The sequence below is a fragment of the Rhinolophus ferrumequinum genome, chromosome 4 (assembly GCF_004115265.2).
Source record: "Rhinolophus ferrumequinum isolate MPI-CBG mRhiFer1 chromosome 4, mRhiFer1_v1.p, whole genome shotgun sequence".
NCBI classification, from domain to species: domain Eukaryota; kingdom Metazoa; phylum Chordata; class Mammalia; order Chiroptera; family Rhinolophidae; genus Rhinolophus; species Rhinolophus ferrumequinum.
In genome coordinates, this window is record NC_046287.1 from 55,456,229 (window position 1) to 55,481,780 (window position 25,552).

The 25,552-nt window shown below is 47.4% G+C and overlaps 2 protein-coding genes across 4 annotated transcripts in view; both read left to right on the top strand.

Annotated features, from left to right (window-relative positions):
- Positions 1 to 6,618, top strand: part of ATP11A (ATPase phospholipid transporting 11A) — a 132,789-nt gene extending 126,171 nt beyond the window's left edge. The window contains exons 29-30 of one of the 2 annotated variants that reach the window (XM_033103991.1): positions 908 to 1,011; positions 2,157 to 2,287. In XM_033103991.1, the coding sequence (XP_032959882.1) occupies positions 908 to 1,000 (93 nt within the window). In that variant the 3' untranslated portion in view covers positions 1,001 to 1,011; positions 2,157 to 2,287. Of the gene's footprint in view, positions 1 to 907; positions 1,012 to 2,156 lie in introns of both variants that reach the window. The other variant, XM_033103990.1, reaches the window with a different exon arrangement.
- A 7,132-nt stretch (positions 6,619 to 13,750) lies between these two features.
- Positions 13,751 to 25,552, top strand: part of MCF2L (MCF.2 cell line derived transforming sequence like) — a 176,506-nt gene continuing 164,704 nt past the window's right edge. The window contains exons 1-2 of one of the 2 annotated variants that reach the window (XM_033104290.1): positions 13,751 to 13,888; positions 20,842 to 21,008. In XM_033104290.1, coding sequence (XP_032960181.1) covers positions 20,846 to 21,008 — 163 coding nt within the window. In that variant the 5' untranslated portion in view covers positions 13,751 to 13,888; positions 20,842 to 20,845. Of the gene's footprint in view, positions 13,889 to 18,775; positions 18,895 to 20,841; positions 21,009 to 25,552 lie in introns of those variants that run through there. The other variant, XM_033104291.1, reaches the window with a different exon arrangement.

Below are 25,552 nucleotides of genomic sequence, written 5' to 3' on the forward strand. Positions count from 1 at the left end.
ATATAATCCCATTCTTGCAAAGGGCAACAACTCCACCTCTTGTTTAGCGCATCCTTCTGCTCTGCAGAAGACATTCTGCAATTCAGACCTTGTGGTTCTTCACCTTTTTAAAATCCCTTCTTCCTTTTACTGAGAAACTAATATGGTTTGACTAGAAAATTTCAGTGTTCAGACGCCCAGCGCCGCTGACCTGCAGCACTGCAGTACCCTGAGCCATCAGGATTCTGGTCTTGGGCAGGACTTTTCTGTTTGACTCGAGACAGGACTGAAGGACAGAGATGGGGACAGAGGAACAGGGACGGGGCCGAGGGAGAGGGAGAAACACAAGGAAAGGGACGGGCAGAAGGACAGAGAGAGACAGCGGGACAAGGTCGGCAGGCACACAGTCACCCCCCTCAGGGAACGTTGGTGCTCTTTGCGGGGATGGCAGCACAGCTGTCTCATCAGTGGCACTCGAGCAGCTGTCAGGTGAGTGGCAGGATTTTTAGCTTCAGGGTTCTAGAAGTGCTTCCTGTGCTCTTGACAGAGACTGGCCTTGGCTGTGTGGGGAGCAAGTGTCAGGGGGTCCTTCCAGCGGAGGCCCTGCTCTCCCGCCCGGCCCATTTTCTCTGCACCGGCTCTTTTTCACATGGAGGACACTGTTAGGCGGACCATCTCTTTCCGGCAGCAGAGCCCCTGGGAGGTGCCCACACTGAGAGCCCTGTGCCCAATCTGCTGCCCTGAGCTCTGCACAGATTCCACATCAATCCAACATGCCCTATACATTCTGAGGGGCCTGGTGAGCGGCCCTTGTGGGCGCTGGCTCCTACATCCCGGCTGCATGGCTGGATTTTGCCCTCGGCCAGCTGGGAGAACTCTCTCGGTTCCCCATGTGGCAGCCATCTCAGTGTTTTTCCTCGCCTTGCAGAAGAGCTCGAAACTCAAAACAGCGGTCGATGCCGCGCCGAGCACGGACAGGCCACTTCTGAAGGACGTCTTGCCGGGGCCGAGGCGTGATTAGCCCAAGGATAGGTAACAGCGTCCCCCATGCCGCCTGGCAGGCTTCCTGGGTGTGCTGTGATCCTTTCAAACTGTCTGTTTTTTCCTCCAAAGTTTTGCTGTGCTGTGCCATTTTTGATAACAAAGATTCATTTTTTTTAAAACTAAAGAAACACTTTTTGCACACACATGTGTATTACTATCCCAGGTAAGTGACCTGCTTGAAAGTGGTTGGACTGCATATGGTTGAGTATTATGCACACGCACACGTGTGGATGTGTGCACATCCACCTACATGTACACATGCCGTGATGAACGTGGTTCCACATGCACTTGTGTGACAATCCTCGCCTGGTGTGTTCGGTGCTTATTGTGCCAGAACAAATATCATTCCTTGTCCTTGGTGGTGGAAAAAGCTTCACCTAAAAGGTCTATCAGGAAAGCCCACATTTGGAAATAAAAAAATTGGAATATTGTGTGATTTGTTTTGAACATCGATTGGCCCAGGCAGATGTCTGGTATGGATGCACTGTTGTCTACCCGCTGAAACGTAGAGCTGTGTCTGGGCCTGAAAAACAAGGAGAGCAAATGCAACCACGTTCACAAAGCCTTCTGAGCTAGGTTTCTCAGGTTTGACAAGCACGTCCATCTTTTCTACCTAAAAGTAGGCATGCTTGGAATGGTTATGCCTTTAAAATAGATTTCTCCTGTACAGTTTATTCCCTCCCTGCCTGTTAAATTGAATGATGTCAAGGACATGTCGCCGGTCTCCTTGGGCTGTTAATAAAACACCACACCAACCACGTTTGTGTGAATAGAGAAACGTGTAGTCTGGAGACGGTGAGCCCGTCAGTGCGACGTTGACCCTGGTGTCTGGGGGGTTGTTTAGCACTCTAACATTAAAGGAATCAAACTGACGTAATATCTGGGGCCGTTGCATATTTATGAACATTGTCTTTACCTGACGATGGAACTAACAAAGGGAGATGTTCGTAGCCAGAGCATGGTTGACATGCTGCCTCTGTGTCACAGTTCAGATGACACGGATGCCATCCGGCCGGTGTCCTGCAATGGGCATCCATGACCAAAGCAGTGATGGCAGTGGTTGCATTAGATCAGTGTTAATGGCATTCTCGTGGAGGGTCCTGGGACTGACTCTCTTTTCTGTTCTCCGACAGAGCACGCGCATACAGAGTCAGGACCACCTCTCAGAAGTCAGCTATCTTGCCTCTCTGCACAGCCCCAGGCTCTCGGCCGCGCACCCAGGCTCCTGCTCCAAACAGGTGACAGTACCGTGCCCAGAGAGCAAGGAGTGCTCGGTCCTCCCTCCCATCGCCGGTGTCTCAAACAACCATTGTCATCCCAGCTGGAGACCCTGCTCCCATGGGCCCTGTGGGGAGACAACTGGCAAACAAATCACCAGTTTAAGCCTTTAAGAACCGCACCTCAAGTGTGTGTGTTGTGCACGCGTGTGCTTTTCTTCTGCCCCCAAAAGGAGGAGGAAGGGGCAACAGCATCTGTCTGGAGCATGTAGGCTGGCAGTTGGATCGAGCACTGCTTTGTCGTTTCTTGCAGGCCCAGTAGCTTTGTGCATTTTATTGGGCTACTAAAAACAAGAACATGCACAGGGCCTGGTACATGTCGGATGTACGGAGGCCCTTTTCTCCCCAGGTCAGGGTCTGTGTCTGTGCCCTCCGTTATCATCTCCACCACATGCATCACCTGAGGAGAACATCTGCTTGGAGATTGGCAGTCTAGCTCCGAGCGAGAGGAAGTCACACCCACCAACCGTCATTTAAGCACAGACGTGACTTGCCCTCGCCATGGGACAGATGGGTCTGGCCTCTGCACTTCCTTTCTCCGGAGCCCTCTGGTATTTCTGCTTTTGGCACAGACACTCAAATAATCATGCATCCCTTTCCCGTTAGAGTCGCAGACCATGCTATTGCTTTTGTTCAGAGCCCTCCACGTACTGAAGTGAATTTTTAGGGTTGTGTCTGATTCAAAGTTCGTTTCTCTGAGGAAAGTGTTACTCCTGTATGTTTTGGGATATCTTTGAGTGTTTCAATGTCTGCTCCTTTCCCGTCTCCTAGCTGCCTCTGTGGAGGGGGAAAAACAAAAAGAGTATTCACATGGGAGGAATAGGTAATACTGTCCATTTACGCTTGCCCAGTACAACTTTTGAGATAGTTATCATCATACTCCCAAGGATTGAGCTTATCCATTTACTATTGTTGGGAAATATTTATTTTACGGGTTTGTCCAAGACTGATATCTGGCTGTGATGGTCAGACCCCCTTTCAATGTCCTCATCAAGAGGTGGCCTCTAAGGGCGGTGTTCGTCTTCCAAAATCTATTTCAGGCCAACATTTGTCTGATGGCTAGATGGCCTGTGAGTTCTAAAAAGCAATATCGCCATCCTAGACTGCTGCCATCCTCGTAACACTGACCAAACCTTGCTCTGAGTTTTCTGTTAAATCTCTGCTTGTCTTAGCGTGCTGTCCAGTGTTTTCTTTGGGGTGGGTAAACCATCAGAAGGCTGCTATGTTGTAAAGTTCCTGTCACTTTTCTGTACTGGTATTTATATTTCTAGAAATAATCTATTTGACATAGCCTTAATGGTCCGTAATGAAGACATTTCCGTTTGAGATTCAAACTTCAGATGTTAAAACTGATGCCTTTTTAGAAAAGCATCACCCGAAGCTAAACTAAAAGCAGGTACCTTGTCCACTGCCGGATTTCATGCTGTGGAATTTGGTAAGTGAACACTGAATATCTACTTCAGAGAGGTTAGATACTTTTAGAAGTGCAAATTTCACAATTTCATTGTGTAATGTTTCAGCTAAAACAGTGAGTTGAAATAGGGGATGAATTGACAGCAAGAACAGTGAACACAGAGTAGTTGGGATAAAATAAGGTGAAGTATAAACACCATACCAAAGACCAGGATAATGAATGTTTGGCTTAGAGGAAGACGGAGAAGGAGGAGGGCACCACTTCCATCCTGAGGGTCCTCCGTGTCATGCCTTGCAGTACCCATCCTGTCCTCCTGTCACTCATGTCCCCATGATCTGTGTGTGGTGGCAGTCCTTCACCCTTCTGCTCCACAATAGGCCCTGCAAACAATGGTGTGTACATTTTTACAGCTGTTTTTAAGAACCTAATATGGGTATCAATGTAATACCTGTAGGGGGGACAGATTCTCTGTATGTTTAGTTAACAAATTCTTTGTAATGTATTTTTTTAGAAAACTTAAAATTGCCTTTGCACTGAAGTATTTTCATAGCTGTTTATATCTCTTTTATTCATTTATTTGTTAACATACCATACCTAATTTTTAAAGTATGTTTTTAAAGCTTTTCTTTTTTAAGTTGATAAAATTTTGGCCACTTTAAATTCTGCTGAGAGTTTTAGCTGAATGTCTCAGTACCTGATGAATGTGAATTTTCAGGTTTGATTTTATTCTCTACACCTGTTCGTTTTTTTTTTTTTTTTTTTTGGTGTTTCTGGTGGCAATGATTAGTTAATAGGCATATTTAGAGTATGATAATTTGCTATGCTTATTCTTCCCAGTTCATTACAATTTCATCTGTTTTTTGTTTTGTTCTTAATTTTTATCCTTCAGCCTTAAAACAGAAGCTTCTGGCTTGATGGTTCAGTATCTTCTTTCTACCTATATTGACAGTTACCACTTACCTCTGATAATTCAAGTCTCATTATGAAAGTCACTAAACCTTTACATGCTCCAAAGTGATTTTTAAAAAATTGTTGGGAAAATGAAGGGACTGTGCCTGATCACTTGAAATAGATAAGGGACATGAGATAAAAAATAAAATAAAAGGAGGAAGAAAAGGACCCCCCTGAAATGACATTTCAAATATGTCTCTGATATTCAGATACTCAGGTATTAGTGTGATTTTTCACCTTACAATAGTTAGTATTTACTTGCCTTCATCTTACTTTAAAGCAAGTAAAGTCAACTTTAAGCATTTTTCTTAGTTTTGAAAACTTTTTTCATGACTACACGTTAATAAATTATTAACTCATAATTTCCCATGTTGGTTCGAATATCTGGTTCCTCACCTATACTCCATCCCAACAGCAAGTCATGTATAAAGCAAGCATGAGTGGTCCTGACCATGTCGCATTCTCTTGCTTTTAGCTCCATGTCCACTCACAGCCATACACGTGCATGTGTGCCAACTAGCATGCACACATACAAGTAATACATTCCCTAGGCCCCAAGTATCCCTGACTCCTTCCTGAGGGGACCCTGTGAGGTGTCTCCAGGAAGATAAGACTCCTTGGACCTCCATGTCCAGTGTCCAGGCAGGACGCTGGAGCTTTGCAGGGCAGCCCCAGGATCTGAAGCAGAGCTGCTGGATGACCCAAGCTACAGGCAATACCCTAGCCTAAGCTCCTCCTTTTCAGGAAGTCCAGCTCCCCCTCCCCCACTGACACTTCTTCAAAGCTCAGTCCTTAGGACACGCAGCATCTGGGCCTTCCCGGCTGCAGCGTTTCTGCCTGTGTCCAGGGCAGTTAAGAGAAAAGGCGTCCTTCTTTTGGCATCTCCTACTGGAATGCAAATCAACCCATTCCTCTGCATTTGATTCAATAGGGTGAACACAGACCAGGTAACACCCGGAAGGGCATGGTCCCATACGACTTGGTGGTGGCAGTGAACTAGGGAAGGAGAACAAAAACAACCAGCTTCTGCAATAACAGGTTTATAGAGTTGTAATTTTGCCTGGTGAGATTTTGTAGCTTTAACTACAAAAATGTCTCTCACATACCGTTATAACTATTTGTAAATTGCTGGGCATTGATCAAATGTTCAGTGCAAACTAAAGGAAGTTTTCTTCTCGCCTTTTTTTAAAAACCACTAAGTTCATCTGTTCTGCACTGACTAGTAATACCTAATGCAACCACTACTACTTTATTTTAAAATTAATATTATTTATTTCACAACTCAATATAACAGCTAAGTATGCAGTTTCTTGCATTCTACATTTTTTTGGAAGTTTCCCATTTGTAACTTTAAATATAGGAAAAAATATCTGTTGTCAATTGCATTCTTTTTTTTTTAAGCTAGAGGGTAGGTGAGTGGGAATGAGAATCATTCTGATATTGTCTATAAAAAAAAGCTTTAATGAATATGTGTTGGAAGTATTAAAGTGATTCTACTTTTGCAGAAAAAAATCTAAAGATCAGTTTCTATAGCTTTATTTTTTACCTTATCAAAATATACAGAATTTTAATATGCATATATTGTCTCTGACTTAAAATTATGTGTGTGCATCGCTGTTTGAAATGTCCATTGATTATGTAATGTAATAAATGAGAATCTTCAAAAATGTATTTAATGTGAATGGTATCTATAATTGTCATCATCACAAATACTGGAATTTATTTTTAAATTATTGAATATAGTAGGTGCATTTAAGGTAATAAATCATCCTCCAGTCATGTTTAATTGATGATAGTTCATTAACCTGCTTTGAAAAATTAAATTGTGAATTAAACCAAATCTTACACTTCTGTAAAGTTTATTTTGTATGCTGTTTTTAACTTTTATTTCTGTAGATAAAGTATGAGTTAATATTAATGATATTGGACTTTTCTGCAGATTATCTAAGGAGACTTGAATCTGCTTGCAATAAACAAGAAAAAATGTCTGGTTTAGTTTTCTCTATATAAAGAAAGAAAATCAGAGAAGTTGGACTTAAATGCCTGCTAACAAGCTACAGAGTAAAGCACTCTTAAAGTGTCAGTGTTTCTGTTTGGGATAAAGTGGAATACATACTGTGGGAACAGCTTCCCTGGAAATGTGTGGGGTCAGGTGGTTTCTGGCCCTTACTTGCCCCTGCTGGCTCCCCGAGTCCCCCTGTACTCACTGAGACCATAGTGCCCAGCTGTGGATTCAGGGGCCCACACAGAAGAGGAAACTCGGTATCAGATTTCCTAACATTTTGTCCATCCTCACCTCCCCTCCCTGACCATCCTGCCAGAGACCCCCACTTGTAGCCACGTACCTGGGGTCTAAATTCCCCTTTCCATCTAGATTCTTCTCCCCTCCAGCCCCTCAGGCCATACATGGGTCTCCATTGCTCTGCTGGTCACACCCAACTCCATTACAGTGGAGAGCAAGTTCTGTAAGCCACCACTCCCCAGATCCTGGGTGCTGCCCAAACACCCCAGGAACACCCCACCTGGCTCTGGAGGGTCTATGGCTTTGCCCCTACTCCCAGCCCTGCACCTCTTCCACTTGTGTAACCATCTCCCTCCCTGCCTGCTGGCTGCCACCCCCCCTCTAGCTCCTTGTCTGGTCTGAAGACCAACCTCAAAAAAACCCCACAAACCCTGAGGCCAGGTCCTAATTCCTGGGGTTCTGACTCTGTTGGGTGACAAGGGTGGAGCTAGGTTGAAGATCCCCACAAATGGCTTCCCTGGGGCGAGGCTGCCACTGTCTCCTTCCTTGAAGGCTGACTGTGTTCAGCTCGGCGTGTTGCCTCCTTGGGGCCAGTCCAGACCCCTGTGTGCAATTCTAAATTGGGACTTTTTCCCCAGCCCTTGGATGCCATGAAACAAGCACACAGCAAGTGCTCAGTAACGTGTTGAATGGGTGACCTTTGCTGTCACAGACCAAACCGCAGTAGCCAACACAGAACTCTACAAAATGCCAGGCCTGCAACAGAAAGTAAATGCCACAGGTTAATCCAGGGTCCAGTGCCGCTGGCACGTTGTTGTTGTCCACTGTCCTCACCTGCTTCAGGTGACTTGAACATGTGACCACACTAATCCTGGCCAATGGGATGAGCTGAGTGCACAGTGGCACGAAGCTTGGCAGTGTAAACAGCCAACACTATCATCATGTAACAGGGTAGAATCCTTTTGCTTCTCCCCCATTTGACTCTTACCATAAATTCTAGACTGCATTTCTCCCAGGGCCTTCAGGAAAATCCTTCAATTGACTAGAGGAATTCTGCAAAATAGCTTCCTGAACAGATGGGAAGAGATATGCAAAGCCATGACTGTTTATCAAACATTTACAGGAATCTCAGGACAACTCAGATCAGCAGGGGTCAAGAACATCAAGAACTTACTGGGAACAGATGTGAAGATTCCCCACCACCACCCCATTCTTTGGATCCCACCCCTTGCCCCACCCATTCTCCCTTCCCTTGACATAAAAGAAACCTGAATTCTGTGCTCTCTTAAGATGGATTTGAGGCACCATTAGGTCTCCCATCTTCTCAGTTGCTGGCTTCTCAATCAATAAAACTTTCCTTGTCCCAAACCTTGACTTTTTGAGTTTTGGCCTTTCAAAGTATGGGGCACACAGGCCTTGAACCAGGAACAATCATTGAGATACATGTATGAGTCTTAAGCCTGACAAAGGCCTGATAGAAACCCGAGAAACCCATCATCTATGACTCAAATGAAGAATTTTTTACTTACTGAAGCCATCAAATCCCACAATTAGTAAACAGGTGTCACGGCTAAAGCTAGTCCATCTTGAGTAAACACTTGCTGCTCAATGTCCAGAGAAATTTACACTCAACATCCACAGCACATTATTCAAAGGACCCTGTCTCATCATTTTGTTTGCTCCGCTGACCCATCAGCAAGATACGAGAAATCACAAAACCCTGGAAGCCACAGAACAATCGTACCTTATCACGTAGGGGCCTTTGGACAGGTGCTGTTCTAATGTATTTGTTCAAACTTTAGTGAGCAATATATATTCCTTGATGTATTATTTATTAAGAGTATATATTATCCTTTAAAATTCGTTACACAAAATCATAATTTGAGAAAAATTCACTCATCAATGCTCTTATTCACTTGTTTTTTTACAAGATTCAAAGTAAAGGAAAGGGTTTTAAGATAACTAAGAATGAACAAGTCTTCTTGAGAATCTCAGTTTTAATACCTTTAGAATTTTCAAAAGACCTATTAGAGAGCCTCAAAATATGAGTCAAATATCAAAATAAATAATGTTTGAATTAGCTAAGATTTTGTTTCATATATGAATAATTGTAGTTCCTCAATCTTTATAAACTAGTTAAGCAAAAAATATATATGTGATTAGGGGCAAATGAAGGGTAAAGTATTGACCAAGGACATTAAATATATCACACCTGGGACCTTGCTATTATTGGCAGCATGTGTAGGTTGTATGACAGGCAAGAGGAAATAAATACTGTGAACGGTACAGTATAAAAGAATAATCAGGCAGCACAGAAGTAGCCACCCTATGTGGAAATAAATCTGTATCTTCCACAAGCACTTACTGAAACAGTGACATAAAACAAGCTACCTGCTAGCTCACTGTATTCCTTTCCTGGGGAGGCTGTAACAGAGCACCATAATCTGGGTGGCTTAACCACAGGAATTAATTGTCTCACAGTTCTAGAGGCTGAAGTCCCAGATCGAGGTATTGGCAGGTTGGTTCCTTCTGAGATTCTGTCCCAGCTTCTGATGGTGATCCTGGGCATTCCTTGGCTTGTAGACACTTCACCCATCTCTCCCTTCATCTTCACATGGTGTTCTCCCTGTGTGTGTCTGTGTCCACATTTCCCATTTCTATGAACCATATTAGGTTAGGTGCCCGCCCTAATGACCTTATTTTAGCTTAACTGTCTCTGTAAAGACCCTGTCTCTCAATAAGGTCACATTCAGAGGCACTGGGGGTTAGGATCTCAACATCTCTTTTGGGGGAGACACAATTCAACCCATAAAGCTGTTCTGGGGGAATCATTGGGATACTTAGTCCAGTTTTAGGGCAGTTGGGGCGAGCACAGAGGCTGTGCCTGCAGGGTCCATGTAAGAGGTGAATAGTAGTGGGTGGGGAGGTGTTTAACTAGGGGCAAGGTTCAGCTCCACCTTGGCTCACATTCTCCACCTGGAGGGAGCTGCACCGGGTACTTACTTGCCACGACTTCCATCTGGTCCTCCTTGGAATGCAAGTCCTCCTTGGGTCCCCGAGCCTGGGAAGGCCCCTCGTTGACATGCAGAACCTAATTGAGGAAGAAGAGTGAAATTGCCTCATGTGAAATTGAAGGCTAGAAATTAGGATGTAACCCGTCTCTCGTGGCTGCACAATTTCCTCACAAATCACTCTGTCTCCTAATACAGAAGAGCTGATCTTTGGTAGGTAAGTGATCTCTCCATTTCTGGGCTGTGGCTTCAGTTACAGTGAGTTATCCCTGTCTGCACCAGAGTGCCCGTCTGAAACAAGTCTCCTGTCAGCTGCTGACACTTTTCTCAGCTCCCCCTTTCAAAAAATCTTTCAAAGGTGGCTATGTTTGCTGTCTCTCTTGCTTGCCGTCCTCTTCTCAGTACACCCAAATCAGGTTTTGTCTCCTGCTCCCCAGGGCGGCAGGGACCCACCCACAACCCAGGCTCCCATCTTGTCTTCTTCCCCTGCCTTGCCTGGGTTCACAGCCCGACTTGATACTAGGAGGTAAGCTCCATGAAACTGGGGACTATGCTTTGCTCCCTGTGAATGCCCTGTATCCAGAGTGGGGCCTGGGACCATGTTACTGCCTGAACAAATTCTTCCTGAAGGGATGGCCCCTCAGGGCACCTCAGCATTCCAGACAACCAGGCTCCTTAACTTGCTTCCCACATGTCCCAGTTTGTCCCCTCCCGATCCTGGACCCAGCATGGTGGGGCAGAGTCTGAGACACACTAAGGGTGCCCCTAGGTTTTCTGAGGCAAGGAAGGCTGTCTTGTTACCCTTTTTCCTTTGCCTCATTTGGAGAGCAGGGAGGTGTTTACCAGCTAACGTGTTATTACTTCTTTTACTATAGACATTTTTTGAGAGCAATGCTTTGCAGAAAGGATTTAATCTCAAATGGTAAAGTTTCAAACACTAAGTCAGAGAAACTGGGGGAACTTTGGAAGTCTAATGAATCTTCCTCAATTGTTTTTACTGGTCACAGTGACCAAACAGGGATGGCTGTAAAGGACTCCAACCATGAGGGGACCACAGATATCCATTCTCACAACCTTCCAGGTGGTACTAAATGCAGTGTGCTTGCTATAAGTCTCTACAATTGATATGGAACCTGCAGCAGGCAAACTGCAATTTCCACCTCTCAGGACAGAGCTCAGAACATGCATGTGCCAAGCCCCCACGCATGGGCTCTGGAAACATATGCTCTTCACCGCAAGCATGATACCCTCATATGAATTGTCCCTTAGGTTTCTGCTCCTCGGGTGCACTTTTTAGAACCCCCTTTGTGATGGTAATTTCCTTGAGCCTCGCTGGGGCTTCAGTAACCCTGAAAGCCACAAAGAGTCACAAAGGGTTCATCTGGCCGTGACAAGCCAGACACCAGCAGGGCACTGTTCAAGACAGTGATAAGCTGAAATTGGCTTTGTTCTTGGGGGAATTCATTTTCTCTTGAATTACCCCAACATTAGAATTAGCTCTAACATTTTCTGAACAGCACAGAAATCTTGGGATTTTGTCTGTATTTTCACTGCATTGGTGACCATGTCCCAAAGCAATAAGGGTTCATGGAGAAGAAAAGACACACTGTGATGCTAGTTCCCATGGAGCTGCCTGCCAGTTCCGTGCCAGTTCATGGGGTGTATAGCTGAGATGATTATTCACGGTCCTGAGTGGGAATCTTCACATTGTGGCAGAATGTGTTTCCGTTTGGAGTCTATGCCTATGGAATTTGAGCCTGGAGCCTGCACACAGTCTCCTCCGAGGGTCATGGCTCTAGTCACTGGCCACTGCCTTTCATTTTCTGCATCAGTGGTGCTCTTGGTTTGCATATCCTGCAGAGAGCACCCCCTGGGCCGGCCCCATGGGTTGCCTTCCTTTGGACTTTATTGCTCCATTAAGTGATATTTAATATAGCCCGTTGAAGAGAGTGTTACCAGAGGGTCTTTGATGCTGTCATGGGAAATGAGGTCTTGGTCTTTAAATAAAAAGGTAAGGAACAGCACGTTGGCCCATTCTTACTCTCCCCCAGCCCCCCACCAGGCTTTTAGGGGTGTTTCTAGTTATAAGTTCCTCCTGCCTCCTGGGCCATTCTGTGAGAGAAACTATTGGGCTGAGGGAGTTCCCTTTCTCTTTAATTTCCTGTTCCCCTTAAATAACCCCACTTCTTCTCCAGCCCAGTATGCCCCCTTCCTCAGTGAATCCTGACGGCTTTGTTCACTCAGGAACCGTTGTTTTCATGCCACCTCCACGGCAGGAGAGCATGGTGCTTGGGACACAGCATCCCAGGCAGTGAGAGCCCAGGCTGCTCTGCTGAGCTGCCGCACTGTGCACATCCGGGTGCCAGGGAGCAAGCCCCCAGGCAACGCTGTGCAGCCGGTCAGGGACCACACCGTGAGGAGGAAAGTTCTGCAGCCAGGTCAGTTACCGCCTCCAAGTTATTGTGGGCGCGGCCCCTGGGCGGGGCTTCAGCATCACTGTGACACTTCGAGGTGGTGTGTCCTGCACTTAGAGTTGCCTTTGGGTTTATATTTATTTTCCTCTTGGCAGAACTCCATTTTTGTTTTATTCAAACGGGCTGCCCACTTTTACCCACTAAAAGCAGACATTTTAAAAACCCAATTAAAATAAAGTTTATATCTAGGCCAACATTGGAATGTTTTAGTATTTCTATACCACTGCGGTTTTTTGCTTGTTTGTTTGTTTGTTTGTTGTAGTTCTAATCAAGAACTTCTGTTTCCCCGGGATCTCGGAAGACCCAAGAAGTAAAAAGAGTCTTTTTTTTTTTCTCTTTGTCTTGCAACGTATTCCAAAGTTAATACCCAAGTAGTGGGCTCCGCGGCACAGGGTCCTGCGTGCTTCTCTCTCAGGGACGTTCTTTTGAATAAATATCGAGGGGTGCGGTGAGTTCCTGCCTACCTCATGCCCGAGGACTTGAAAATGGGTAGCCATAGTACTAATAGAATGAGGAGCCCTGATTTCCCGGTTTTTGACCTACGTATAGTGGCGACCGCTTCCTTAGATCCTGAGGACAGCCCTCCAGGTGGCCTGGACCCCGCACAGGTGAGGGTGAAGAGCAGGCTCCTCCTCCTGGGAAGTCTCGGAGAGCAGGGGAAGATCGAGGGCAGCTGCTGTTCCCGGAGAGGACGCACAATCTCCCTTCTGGCCCGGTCCTTTGGGGGGGGCGGGGGGGCCCCCATTTTTCAGGTGAGTCCCGGGATATGGGGTGGGGGCCAGGGAGAATCCCGAGCAGACCCCTATGTCCAGCCTGTGCCTCTGTGGTCGTGCAGTCTGTGTCCGGGGTTGGCATGACCCAAGTGTAAGGGCAGGAGCCCCGCCCCTTGGCACGACCCCTGCCCTACTGCTCTAGGCTGACAAGGTAGTGGTGGTGGGTCTTCGGGCAGGCGGAGGGAGAAGGGTTGAGCTGGGCTGGGGGGCCCTCGCCCTCCCGCCTCCCTGTCACCGGCTCCCTCTGCCCAACCCCTCCGATCCCGCCCCTCCCACCAACTCCTCCCCCTCCTGCCCTCCACCCCGCCCCCTTCTCCTACCTCCCTCCTACCCCTCCCCATCCTGCCCGTCTCCCAGACCATTACCCCTCCACTCCCCTTCCTCGCACTCTCTCCCTCTCCCCGACCCGGCTTCTCCTCCCCTCCTACCTCTACTCAGTCCCCGCCGCCCACCTTGCCCCCGCCTCTCCCCTACGCCCTTCGCCTCCTGCCCCCCTCCCCTCCCCCTCCCCTCCCCCCCCCCCCCCCCCCCCGCATTCCCTCTTCCCTCCCCTTTCTTCCTTTCCCTTTTTCCCTCCCCCTCCCTCTCTCTTCCCTGCCCCCCCCTCCTGCCCCACTGCCAGAGGAGGCGACGGCGTCAGCGCGCGGGCACCTGCGGGCACCTGCGGGCGTAGAGAACCGAGGACCGAGAACCGCTGGGAGGACAGTCCCGCGGCCCCGCCAGGTGTGCGGGGCCGGGAGGGGTGTGTGGGAGGTGGCAGGAGGAGGTGGGGCGGAGAGGGAGTTCGGGAGGCGGACAGAGTATGGTCTGGGCGGTCTCGGATCGCCCGCCCCACTCCACCGAGCGCCTGGTTGCTGGGGAGACCCCCGACCAGAGGGCGCCTCCCCAGGGTGTCCCGGAGCCAGCCGGGCGGTGGATTGCGGGCTCCACGTGCACAGACGCCCCTCTCCATGGTCACCGGCAGGGGGTCCTCTCACACCCCGACAGGTTGTCACCCAAGGGGGCCCTCTCTTCCTGGGGTCCCCTCGGTACCTCCTACAGCCACACCCCAGGCTCTCCCGACCATCTTGCCTGCTCATGCATCAGGTGTTGGGACAGGTGTCCGGACAGTCTTTACTTCCCTGGTGGCCTGGCCAGCGCCCCTCTTGGCAGGTCCCCCAGCTCAGCAGTGAGAAGGGCGGTGGCCTGCAGTATAGCTGCTTTGCTTTCCAAAAGGGCAAGGAAAGAAGACTCCTGCAGTTTAAGAATGAGACTGTCCTTTTATCATTCAACTCCGAGGCTATTCCTACCCCATGTTTTTAAAATCACTCTTCATCCCTTTGGCTCCTGTGTAGCACCAATCACTTAAATATGAGCCGCGGGGGTTGGAGGGTAACCCAGAGGAGACTCCCCTCCCCACCCCCAGCAAGTGGTCTTAACTTTACTGGAAATTTCCCTATCCAGAGGCTTGTGGTCAGACGATGCCCCTAACACACTGCTTTCCAGCCCTGGCCAGGGAAGGGGTTAAGGTGACCATGAGTGCACAGGCAGGATGTGCAGGGGATGGCCGTGGGAGGCCCCAGGATGTCTGGCCACTGGGAGTCACAGGGCCCAGCCACAAAAATAGAATTGCACCCCCCTCCCAGGGCTACTGGTGGTGGAGTGTCCCCAGCCCCCTCCCGGACAGGCAGTAGACCCCACTCGGCAGGTAGGTGTGTGTATGGGGGGGTGGGGGGGTTGCAGGCAGTTCCAGGAACCCTTCCACTGGAGGGTCTTCTGATATGCAAATCTGATGGGCTGACTGGCCTAAAGCTGGCTTTGAGACCTGAGTTCACACACTGAAATTTTCTTGAGTTCTAAGGTTTGCCCCAGCCTCCTCTGACCAGCTGCCCCCCAGAGGGACCACCATCGTCTCCTCACACCTACGGGGGACAAGGAACAGTCCTGCCCTATAGTCCTGGGTGGGGTGGTGAGGAGAATGAGTTGGTAAAATGGGACCAACAGGAAAAGAGGGGTTTTGGTCCTTTTTTCGGACCCCCTTAGCTTTTCAGTTCCCCCCTTTGGACCGGCTGCATTCTCCCAGGTCCTGACTTCACAGAGGCTAACACTCTTGGGTGCAGTTATGGTCAAGAACACCTATGCCTCAGTTTTGCTTTATTTGAAATGGGGTAATGCCTACCCTGGCTGCCTCACAGAGTTATGAAAACAAGTGGTTTATGGGAGAGCCTACTGTGAAGTACTGTACAAAGTACTGCAGCTAAAAGGGTGGGCTTAGGGAACTGGAAGCTTAGTTAAAACCCCCTTTGTGTTACATACTCCCAACTTCTGGGGTAGCTCTCTTTTAAAAGAGTGGTAGAAGCAAGGTTTTCTTACAAGAGACCTGTAAGAACAATTAGGAAGGGGACAGTAACTTGTAAAGGTGATGGGATCTGTAGAGCACAGGGCAGGAAGAACATCTTAGCCTGAAATCCAGTCTCTCGCTTGCATTTGAGTCTCTCCACCCCCTCCCTCCCTCTTCACTGCTGGGCTTTGTTGCATTCAGGTCGTAGCTGGGTGGTCCAAGGTCAACTTTCTAGTTGACATGCACCCTTTCCGAGGTTGAGGCTCCTGTAGTGAAGACTTTAACTAAAATCTGGACACCTATCTTGGAAAGGCAGCATCTTGGCCACCCAAAGAGAAATTAGTCACTTCGAAAGGAGAGGACTCTGTCGTTAGATTATTTAATTAACATTTATGACTTGGGGGGAAGCCTGAAATTGAAATAAAGGACCCTGGAGTATTTGATTGATGGAAATAAACTGGCCTAGAATGCTGCTGATTGACAGTATGGGGCCCCCCACTTAGCTGATGTGGGATGATTTTAAGAGGCTCCTGGAGGAAGAAGTAGTTAGAAGTGTAATAGTAACAATGACAGACATACAATGTTCTGTGTAAAGCTTAGCTTCTTTCCCTTAAATTCACTCCATTTCACCCTTTATGTCAGCTCACGAGAATGTTAGGGAAGCTCTCTTCTGACAGGGAGACGGGGCTGAGTGCCCCAGGACAGGCAGGTTCATTTTCGTAGTAATTTTCAAGGGGAAGCCAGCAATTCCGTGCAGAATCTCATAGGCTGCTTGTTCAAATGCAGGCCCGTGGGCCTCCCAAGTGCCCAGAACCTGACCAAGGTGGGCCCGGAGCCCGTTTCTGAAGTGGGCTCCAGTGAGACTCAGCAACTCTTCTCCCTCAGAAAGGGCAGCAGAGGATAGGGACAGAAGTGTCTTTACCAAAACACCTACAGAAAGAACCGCTGTGGGACAAGGGCCTGCCTTACAGAGAAGGCTGGGTGGAGTTTGGCGGCACAGTCATTGTGGAATGGCTGGAAGAGGGCCTGGACAGCACCCTCCTGAGGACCGCCCAGTCGCTTGTAGCATCTTCGCAGGCTCTGTGCTGGTGCAGCCTGTCTGTAGCACTTTCCCCTTTGGGACAGCTACATAACCATGCTTCCTCCTGGCTTCTTCACGTAAAAGAAGGTGAGGGGGGAGGTGTCACTCCAGGGTTACCAAGAAACTCTTGGACATTTGGAGGGCTCGACATCTTTTTCTTTTTCCCCATTCTTCCGCTTCCCACCCCACCCCCCAACTCTGGTTCAAGCTGTTGTTTCTCAGTCTAGCTGTATAGGATGCAGCTCCTTGGCCTATGCTGGTATTATGAGCCTTGCGCTTCTCCCGGCTGAGGCAGTCGGTCACCAGTTGTCAGTCGGCCGCTTGCAGCAGCTCACGGCAGTTCTCACCGGCTGCCGGCCAGTCACGATGGCTGCCGGCCGCTCATGGATGGCTGGACATCTTGACTTTGTGGTTAGAGGCTTATCCTGAAAGTGACTCGTCAAGCATCATGGCAGCCCTAGTCAGCTCTGGAATCCACAGGAAACCCACCCCCTCCCCAGAACCTCCCAGTATCTCTTAGAAACCCAAAGGACTAGTCCCCACATAGCTCCACAGAGGTGACCATGGAGCCGCCAAGTGTCCGTCTGAAGAGCCTGCACCACGCTAGGTAACCTTTGGTGACGTATTGGCTGTAGCTCACTGTTGGGGGCCATTCAGCCCAATCTCTTGAGAAAGTGAAGAATGGTATTCAAATTACTGAGTTGAAACAAAAGTCGGAACAAATCTAATAAGAAAGTAATGTGGACACCAATGAGAGGACCAGCTGGCAACCATCTAACATCTTCACAGGACCGCCCAATCGCTTGTCTCCCTTCTTACTTGTCTACTTCTTATTCAGAATTTAGGGTTAGAAAGAACGCAGAACAGGACTGACTCCTGAAGGAAAAGATCCTGTTTGTCCACACAAAATGGGTGTGAGGGGTAGAATTGACTGACGGGTGGAGATGGGGAGATGGAGGAGTGGGGGTGAAGATAGAGGGGCAGGGGTGGAGATGGAGGGAAGGGGTGGAGATGGAAGGATAAGGGGCTAAAACATTCCTGGAAAGTAGCTGGGTTCCTCACCCCAGTAGTGACAGTAGTGACACCTCCCCCCTCACCTTCAGCTCTACTTCTAGGGCCACCTTCCCTTTTTTTTTTGGATGGTAAGACTATGTTTTCGATCTGGGCTATTCATAACTGGTAATGCAATGGTTATGGTTGCCAACAATGCAGCTGGTTGGGATATTTCTATTTAAATGCATTTCTCTAGTATTTCAGCTCCAATTGAGAAGCAGGCAGAGTCAGATTTTCACACTAAACACAATTCCTTTCCTGTTAGTGCAAGTCTGCACCATACTGGACCAGCCCCCACGCCTCCCTTCATCGAACTTTCCTAGGGCCCTATGACTGCACCGTGAGCATGTGTGCCACTGAGCCCGGGTGTTTGTTTGCGTGGAATTCTGGCCTCTGTACAGACAGGTCTTCCGGGACTCTGATCTTCTTGAGGGGGAATGCACAAGCCCTCAGCACCGAGGTAGATGAAGCAGGTGCTCTGGGAATGTTGGTCGAACAAAGGGAAGAACTGATGAAGCTAGCTGACTTGGATCTCCCACTGTGCTTGGCCAACTCTCAGCTACCCAGTGACTGAGTTCTCACCTGTGTGCTTAGTGTAAGACACCTGGCGCTCTCGAGAGAGTCAAAGACCAGACTTGGGCCTGCTATCATTTCACCTCAGTCCTAGCTGCTTAGCAGGGCATTTTCAGTGGAAAACAGAGCACTCAAAGGGCATTGACATGGTTTACTGCTCTGGGGTTATGCCAGTCTTGAGATTTTTTAATGTGAGCAGATATTAACGGCAACCCACATGGGCCTGACATCTGGATTTGTCCTCTGTGCCCTTGGAGTTACACTAACTGTGGAAAACCCCCTGTTGGAGAAACTGCCCTCTCTCCTGCACTTGTGTCTCTCTGCCCACATGTGTCAGGGTTGTTTTAAACCCTTTTAAATCCAACATCCTTCACTTTTTGGAATGCCATGAAACAGAAAACTAAAAATCCTAGTGAAAGGAGGGAGCCTTGGTCAGGAGCTTCCCCCTCCCCCAGGCCCGTGGCTCCAGCTGTCCTCAGCAAAACTCTCACCAGCAGTCTCTGGTGCCCTAGACCTTGTCCTGTCCAAAGGGGGGATGGCCTCAGCCAAGTCAGGTGAAAGACATGTTTGTTTTGTTTTTCAGAACAAACTAAATTAAAAACAAACCTTGGATCTTCTCAATCGTATCTTGAGACAGAGTGAATACTGATACTTGCAAAATCTTGCCGAGTAGAGGACAGAAACAGCAGGAACCCTTCTCAGGTTGGTGGAAGGGCTCCGGTAATAGACAGATCTCCTGGTACCTGTGGGGAGATCCCGGCCAGTGGGAACAAAAGTGCAAGCACACACTGGGCCTTTTCTTTTTCCCTTCTGGAGGTTTAAGATCACAATCAGCCTGCTCGTGTTTGAAATTCTCCCAGTAGAATTTGGAAGAAAAGAGGACCAAACAAGACTTTTTGTTTTGTGTTTAATCAGGGAAATCTTTCTTCCTGTTTTTTAATGTCAAAACTAGACTTCATCAATCAGAAGTCTTTAGACCCTGATCTGGCTGTGCTTGACAGTCTATGCCCTTCCTGGAGCACCAGGCGTGATCTGATTTTCTTGGAAAGATGAAGCAGGAACCAAGGACAAGTGACAAATACTGAGGCGTGAGGTCCTGCCAGAGCAGAGTGGGTGTGGGATCTGGCTCACCTCCCATTTTCACTGTGAAGGTTCCTCAGGATGGTGTTGTGCAAGAACGTTTGAGGAAAGCTTATAGGGGTCCGTGAGAAATGCCTGGAAAAGTGACATGAAGGATACATATGGGTAACAAACAAGTTATTGCCCACCAACATCAATAATAAAAACAAAGAGATGGATGCATCTTGTAAGCAGTGAAGTCCAGGGGAGTTGTGTATTTTGGCTGGAAGAAGCGGGGCGTGGGAGAAATGTGATATTTTTTTGTTAGGGACGGGTGTGGAGTTGGTGGCACCACAAAGTGTTTGGGACCTGAACTACTGTCCACCCGTCCTGTGGTGGCTCCTTCCTCCCTGAAATGATCACCGTGCCTCAGTGACGCAGTTGTCATGTAGGTGGTACATTGGAAACCTTCCCTAGGGCCAGCCAGCACTGGGGGGCTTATGAAGCTGCCAGGACATCTGGAAGGCTGCCAGACCTGCAAACGTCATTCAGTACAGGCTGGCATCGCATGACCAGGGGTCAGGGAGGACCTTGGCGGGAGGAGTGGACAGAGAAGGGCTTCCACTGAAGGGAATGAAATGGGAAGGTGGGGGAACAGTGACCCAAGGGCAGGTGTTTCTAATCTCAGCGTGTTCTCCTCTCAGGGGCAATAAGGGTTTCTCCTTAGGGTGCCGCTTGAGGCAGGGATAAAAGCCAATCTGAAATGGATAAAGCAGAATGTAAACAGCAAAATGGAAAGGTGAAATTGCTTGTGGAGCCGCAAGTCAAATTCATTCAAGTCAAATTATTTATATCTTTATTGGTAAAGAAGGGGCCCTGCCGGGTATTAAGCCAACAGGGGGAAATAATAATGAACCATAAATATGCTAAAAGACTAAGTACAAAGAAGTGTAGTTAGTAATTACTAATGAAGGTGAAATGTTTACCCAGCAAATGATTTCAGATGGCTTCTGTTTGAGATAAACTAGTTGTCTCTTTAAATTCAAGATTACTTCCAAAAAATTTGATTTAAGTTTCTTTGTCAAATTTTCACTGGAGGAATAAGACTTTAAAGTTTGTTCTGGAACTCAGAGGACATTCTTTACTTAGAGGATTTAAAATGTTCTTAAGTAATCGGAATAAGCCATCAGCAGTGGTTTTGAAAGGTTGCCAGTTCAGTGAATTAGACTGTGACATTGAAACCAGGAGAACCAGGGGCTTTTATATCCTTGAAACAAGAGCCTAAATGTCAAGGGGAAAATCTAGGTTTTTCTTTCTCTTAAGCAGAAGTAAATAATATTTTTGCTTATGCAACCCTTTATTTTACTTCAATATTATATTTTAAAAAAGTTGCTAGTCTAACTGAACGTTGATACAGTAGAAATTCGTTGAAGAAGAATGAATTTAATTTTAAACACACTGGATCCATTTCAGAAGAAATGCTGCTAAAGGCTCTATCTTGTTATTTGGGCTTTGTTCAGAGAAACAACTCTGATGTCATTTGGCAGTGTGACCTCCTTTTCCTTTTAAAATCTGTTTTTCACACTACAGACTCATGTTTGACTGTTGGAGATTTATCCTGCGCAAGAAAACTGGAAGCAATGATTGTTCTTCCCTGAGACGATCCAATGAGGCCAAAACGGAAGAAAGTGACCATCAGATTGATGTATCTGATGTCATCAGGCTTGTTCAAGATCAACTAGAGGGGACAGCCGCAGGTAGGGGCCAGTTTTAAACCTCATTTTGATCTTGAAGCTTACTACTAATTGGACTCAAAAGTCTTGTTCTTAGCCATTCTGGTCCTTATAGGAGCCTGATGTGTTTTAGATCTGGGGGAACAGTTTGCTGCATGACCTCCCTGGTGTCTGCTAACGGTGGGCAGAGTTCAGGAAGCTGTCACCTGACATGCCGAGGTGAGACAGTCTCAAGATGTTTGCTGAGTTGCATTTCTGGTGTTATTTAAATGAGTGTTTTAAAATGAGGTTGGCTGGTGAAAGATCACGAGACGTGAGTTTTAAACAAAGCCCAGTGCACCTGAAGGGAACTATTCCTAGCATTTGCTTCAGTTTTCAAAAACGTAATAGCTCTGTTTGAATTGGTGCATTGTCCGTATTGAGATGGTGATGAAGATTTTACTGGTCACCAAATCAGTCACCCATGCCCAAAGGACAGAATGAGCAGCACATACTGTGGTGAGAGCCTCCAAGCTCCTCAGAGCTCAGCCTGACCCCTTAATCCAGGCCCGGGGGTACTTTTCTCCCTGTACCCAGCTAATCTGAGAGCTCTTGTACATTTCTAAATGGAAGGAAGTGGCTGACTCCCTCTTCTTAGTTTTGCCTGCATTTGATTATTTGTTACCATTTCTTCCCAAACTGACTCTGAAAGCCCTATTTTCGCTAGACAAGGTAAGCGCGGGCACCAACCACCTGAGGGAAGGTGTGAATCTAATGGTGAGTGTGCTGACCGGGTACCACAGTGTCCGCTTGGGTCTGGATCAGAACCAGGCAGGCTTCCAAAGACATTAAATAGCTAGAGGCTTTCTGGGCCCTTCCATAACACTCCTTCACACTCTAAATCTGGTCCTTTCTCGGCCTTGCCCTAAGTTGGCATTTGCCATAACCAGCCTGCACTGTTGGGTTTCTTGGGGAGAAGCATTGTTGTGAGACTGTGTGTGCTGTAGTCCCCGGACCACCTGCTCAGGGCTGTGTCCAGGATTTTTATCCTGTTATGTGCATCTGTGGATAAGGATCATAGTGTGACATGTTTGGATCTCTGGTATTTGTATGCAGGCTCTGGTGGGGTGTCTTGTAAATGCCCCCAGGCCCAGTGGTTCTGAGCCACAACTCTGTTGACGGACCCTTGAACTTGTGAACACAGTTAGCTATTTGTGTCTAGCTGGCTGGGCAGGTGGTTGCATTCCAGCGTGGTCACTCTACCAGTATCTGTGTTTAGTTTTGCCAGTTTAGAAACTGGACTTTTGTCGCTTCCCTTGTCAGTGATGGTTGGCAAGTGAAATGCTAAAATAAAACCAAAAATAAAGTTGACAGGAGAACCACATCTGTCTGGCAACAGATATTCGTATTTACTATCCAGGCACAGGTATGGGTTCTCTGGTATGCATCCTTGTGAGAAATGAAGTGAGTAGTGAAATGACCACTTCCTGGGAGAGCAAGGGAGGAGAGAGTCATTAGGGAAACACTGCCCCAAACCGAGTGCTTCTGCCCTTACAGAGGAGGCATACTTCTTCCTTAAGCAAGAGGACGATTTAAAGGGTGAAAATCCCTATTTATCACTAACTTTTATGGCTGGAAGATTATCTAGTCTTTCATTGCTCAGCCTGGCTGGACATTAACCACCCATAACAACTCGGAACCCAGCAGTGGTCGGCTTTCCCAAGCCCCAGTGAACCTCGTGGGTATCATGTTTGAGCGCTGTGATGGAGTCAACCTGTGGTGGAAACTGAAAACGTCTATCACCAACCTGACTGCCTGAATCATTTCTTAATTTAACTGCTGAGGAGTACGGGATCAGTGTGTGGTGATGAGAAACACAACTCAAGAGCAGAACACCCAGATTCAAATTCTGGCTTGTCACTGTCACTCACCAACGGCATGAGCATGGGCGAGTCATGCAACCTCCCCACACTGTGGGTAAGAGTAGCACCTTGCCGGTGGGACTTCTGTGAGGATCCCAGAGGCATACGGTGCTCAGGACAGTGCCGTCAGAGCATGCCCCAGGAAGTCTCGGCTCAGGAATATCACCATCTGGTGATTTGTTATTTCTCTTCTAACCTGCAGAATGCATACAGAGCTGCACACACACACGTGCTCACACACATGCACACACAGTACATTTCAGTGAGCTTTAAAGCTTGTCTGGCTGTCCAGACTCCTTGCTGTTTGGACTCCATGTGGAGCCTTTGTATGTGAACGCCAGATCCTGGGTGAGTAACCAGTGCCTTTTGTACCTTAGCGTGGGTGAATGCTCTGGTCTGCCTCTGGCTCCACAAGCGTCCACATCCCCCATCGGACAGGGTGGGAGACCCGACGACCATGGTAACCACAGTCCTTAGCTTGCCTTTCTGTTCCTCCAGCAGCAGCTGGAGACACCGCACCAAAGCAGCTATGGGTCAGGCAAGGAAGCATTCGTCTGAGAACATTTTGTTCATGTTTTCTGAATGCCCTTTGTCATCTTAAGACTTGAGTGTGAGAGATCAAGAAGATGTACTTATAATGATTAGCAGTTTCCTTGTCACAGCAGAGGTGGAGGGACAGAACCAGTGCCAGTGACTATGACAGCCTGTCAGGTGGCACAGGTGCGCTTTTCTATTTTGAGAATGCCATTGCAACGTATGTCTAATTTTAAAAGAGTTCAATCTTTTCTAACCAGTCAATGTTGTCTTTAATGAGGACAACACTTTTTTTTTCCCCAAAAAACCTTTGAGTATCACACTTGAAGAGGTACTGGGCACAGCTCTGTGGTTAAAAATAGAATAGAATAGAATAGAATAAAATAAAATAAAATAAAATAAAATGCAGTCCTTGACTTGAGCTTAAAGTAAACGAAAAACGTCTGAATTATTAGGTTGAATCATGAACTTTACATGTACAAATCAAAAAACTTCATACATTGGTAAGTTCATGTAGCTGAACCTAATACCTTAATGCATTATGATGTGAGATTGTGCAGGATTCTGGGGAGGGGGCTGGAAGGTGTCCACCTGGAGAAAGCTGGGGGTTTGGAAAGAGCTGGAGGAAAGGGGGGACTTGAAAACTATGTGGCAATAGCATTCACATTTTGAGAGATTCTCACAGGGGGGTTGGCGGAAACGATTATCTTGGGCTGGAAACGTATTTTGGGAAAGGCAGAAATGACCACAGGAAACTGATGCTTGAAAGGAAATTGGCTTTTTGATTATCTTCAGTGTTTCTGGCATGGATTGTAATCATAGCTTAATGTAGAATGAATGAATCGCAGTGATTGCGGCCTTATAAGGGTCGAGTTGTGCATAATATGATAGATATTATATTTGTAGTTTCCCAGTTCTTTGTCTTCCAAAGCTCATGTCATTTTCTCGGGAGAGTCATTGCTTTTTCTTTGTATGCCATCTAATATTGCAAAGCTGTCCTGGGAAGCAGCCCTTCCAATAACACACTACATGAGAAAGGCAGAACGAAGTAAGAACAGCCCTGGCGGGCTGTACTTGGTCAGTCTTGTCTTTGTGGTTTATGAGTCCCAAGGGGCACATTGTCAAAGACGAATATGTTGTTTGTGGAAATGGAGCTTGCAGTATTGCTATAAATGATTAAATGATTCTCATTTTTAACCTTTCCGCATCCCTTGGGTTTTTTCACTTGGACTTTTTGTATTGCTAAGGAATCTAGTAGGAGTTCTGATCCTTTAGAATACGTCTTCACTGCACGTGAATTTACAAATGACGGGACTAGCTGGTGTGTTACTAGTTTATGCTGGAAGCACGAATGGTGTTCTTCTCATAGCAGCTTTTATAGGGCTAAGGCCAGGGTGAGGTGGCGGGCTGGAAGGTGGGCATAGGTGCTGCGACTTTCCAGGTCTCAGGTGAGAGGGCTTGGAGTGGATCAACCCCCCATTACCTCAGCAGGGCATTTGGAGATTCCAGGGAGTCCCCTGGTCTCCCAAGATCTAGATGGACTCTTCCAGTGGAATTGACTTGGTGTTTCTCACGGTTAATTAAAATGGATGTGACATATTACCTAGAACCAGAAATAACAACTTTGGTCCAGTGGACAAACATTCCTTATGTGAATTGAAGATGCCTGGAAAGGAACTCAGCTCTGAGAGCCCTGAATCTTCTCATCCCCTGTCTCTGGAAGCCAGCACCGCTTCTGCAGCACGCCCAGGAGGCAGTGATATTGTTAGTGTTTTATCAAAAAATTTAACTGTGTGCTTTATAACATGGGCCGTATGATCAAGGTCATCAAGGGGCCAAACTCTCCTCCACAGAAAGCGTGTTTGTCAGTATAGCATTAGTGGAGAACACGCGGAGTCAACAAAATGCCAAACCTTAGCACTGTTTGCTTGTTCCTCCAGTTTCTCCCAGCTGTGCTGAGCGGGTCACCTGGGGAGATGGTCTTTGCTTTGTGTGAACCATTCCCGCTGTGTAGAAATTCTTCCTCCTTCTTGCCTTGCCTATTTCCTGGGTAAAACCTGGCCCATTTGTCCAAGATAGACAAAAATAGCCCCGGTTCCTGAAGCAGTCCTCCTGTGATCACTGTTCACAGCC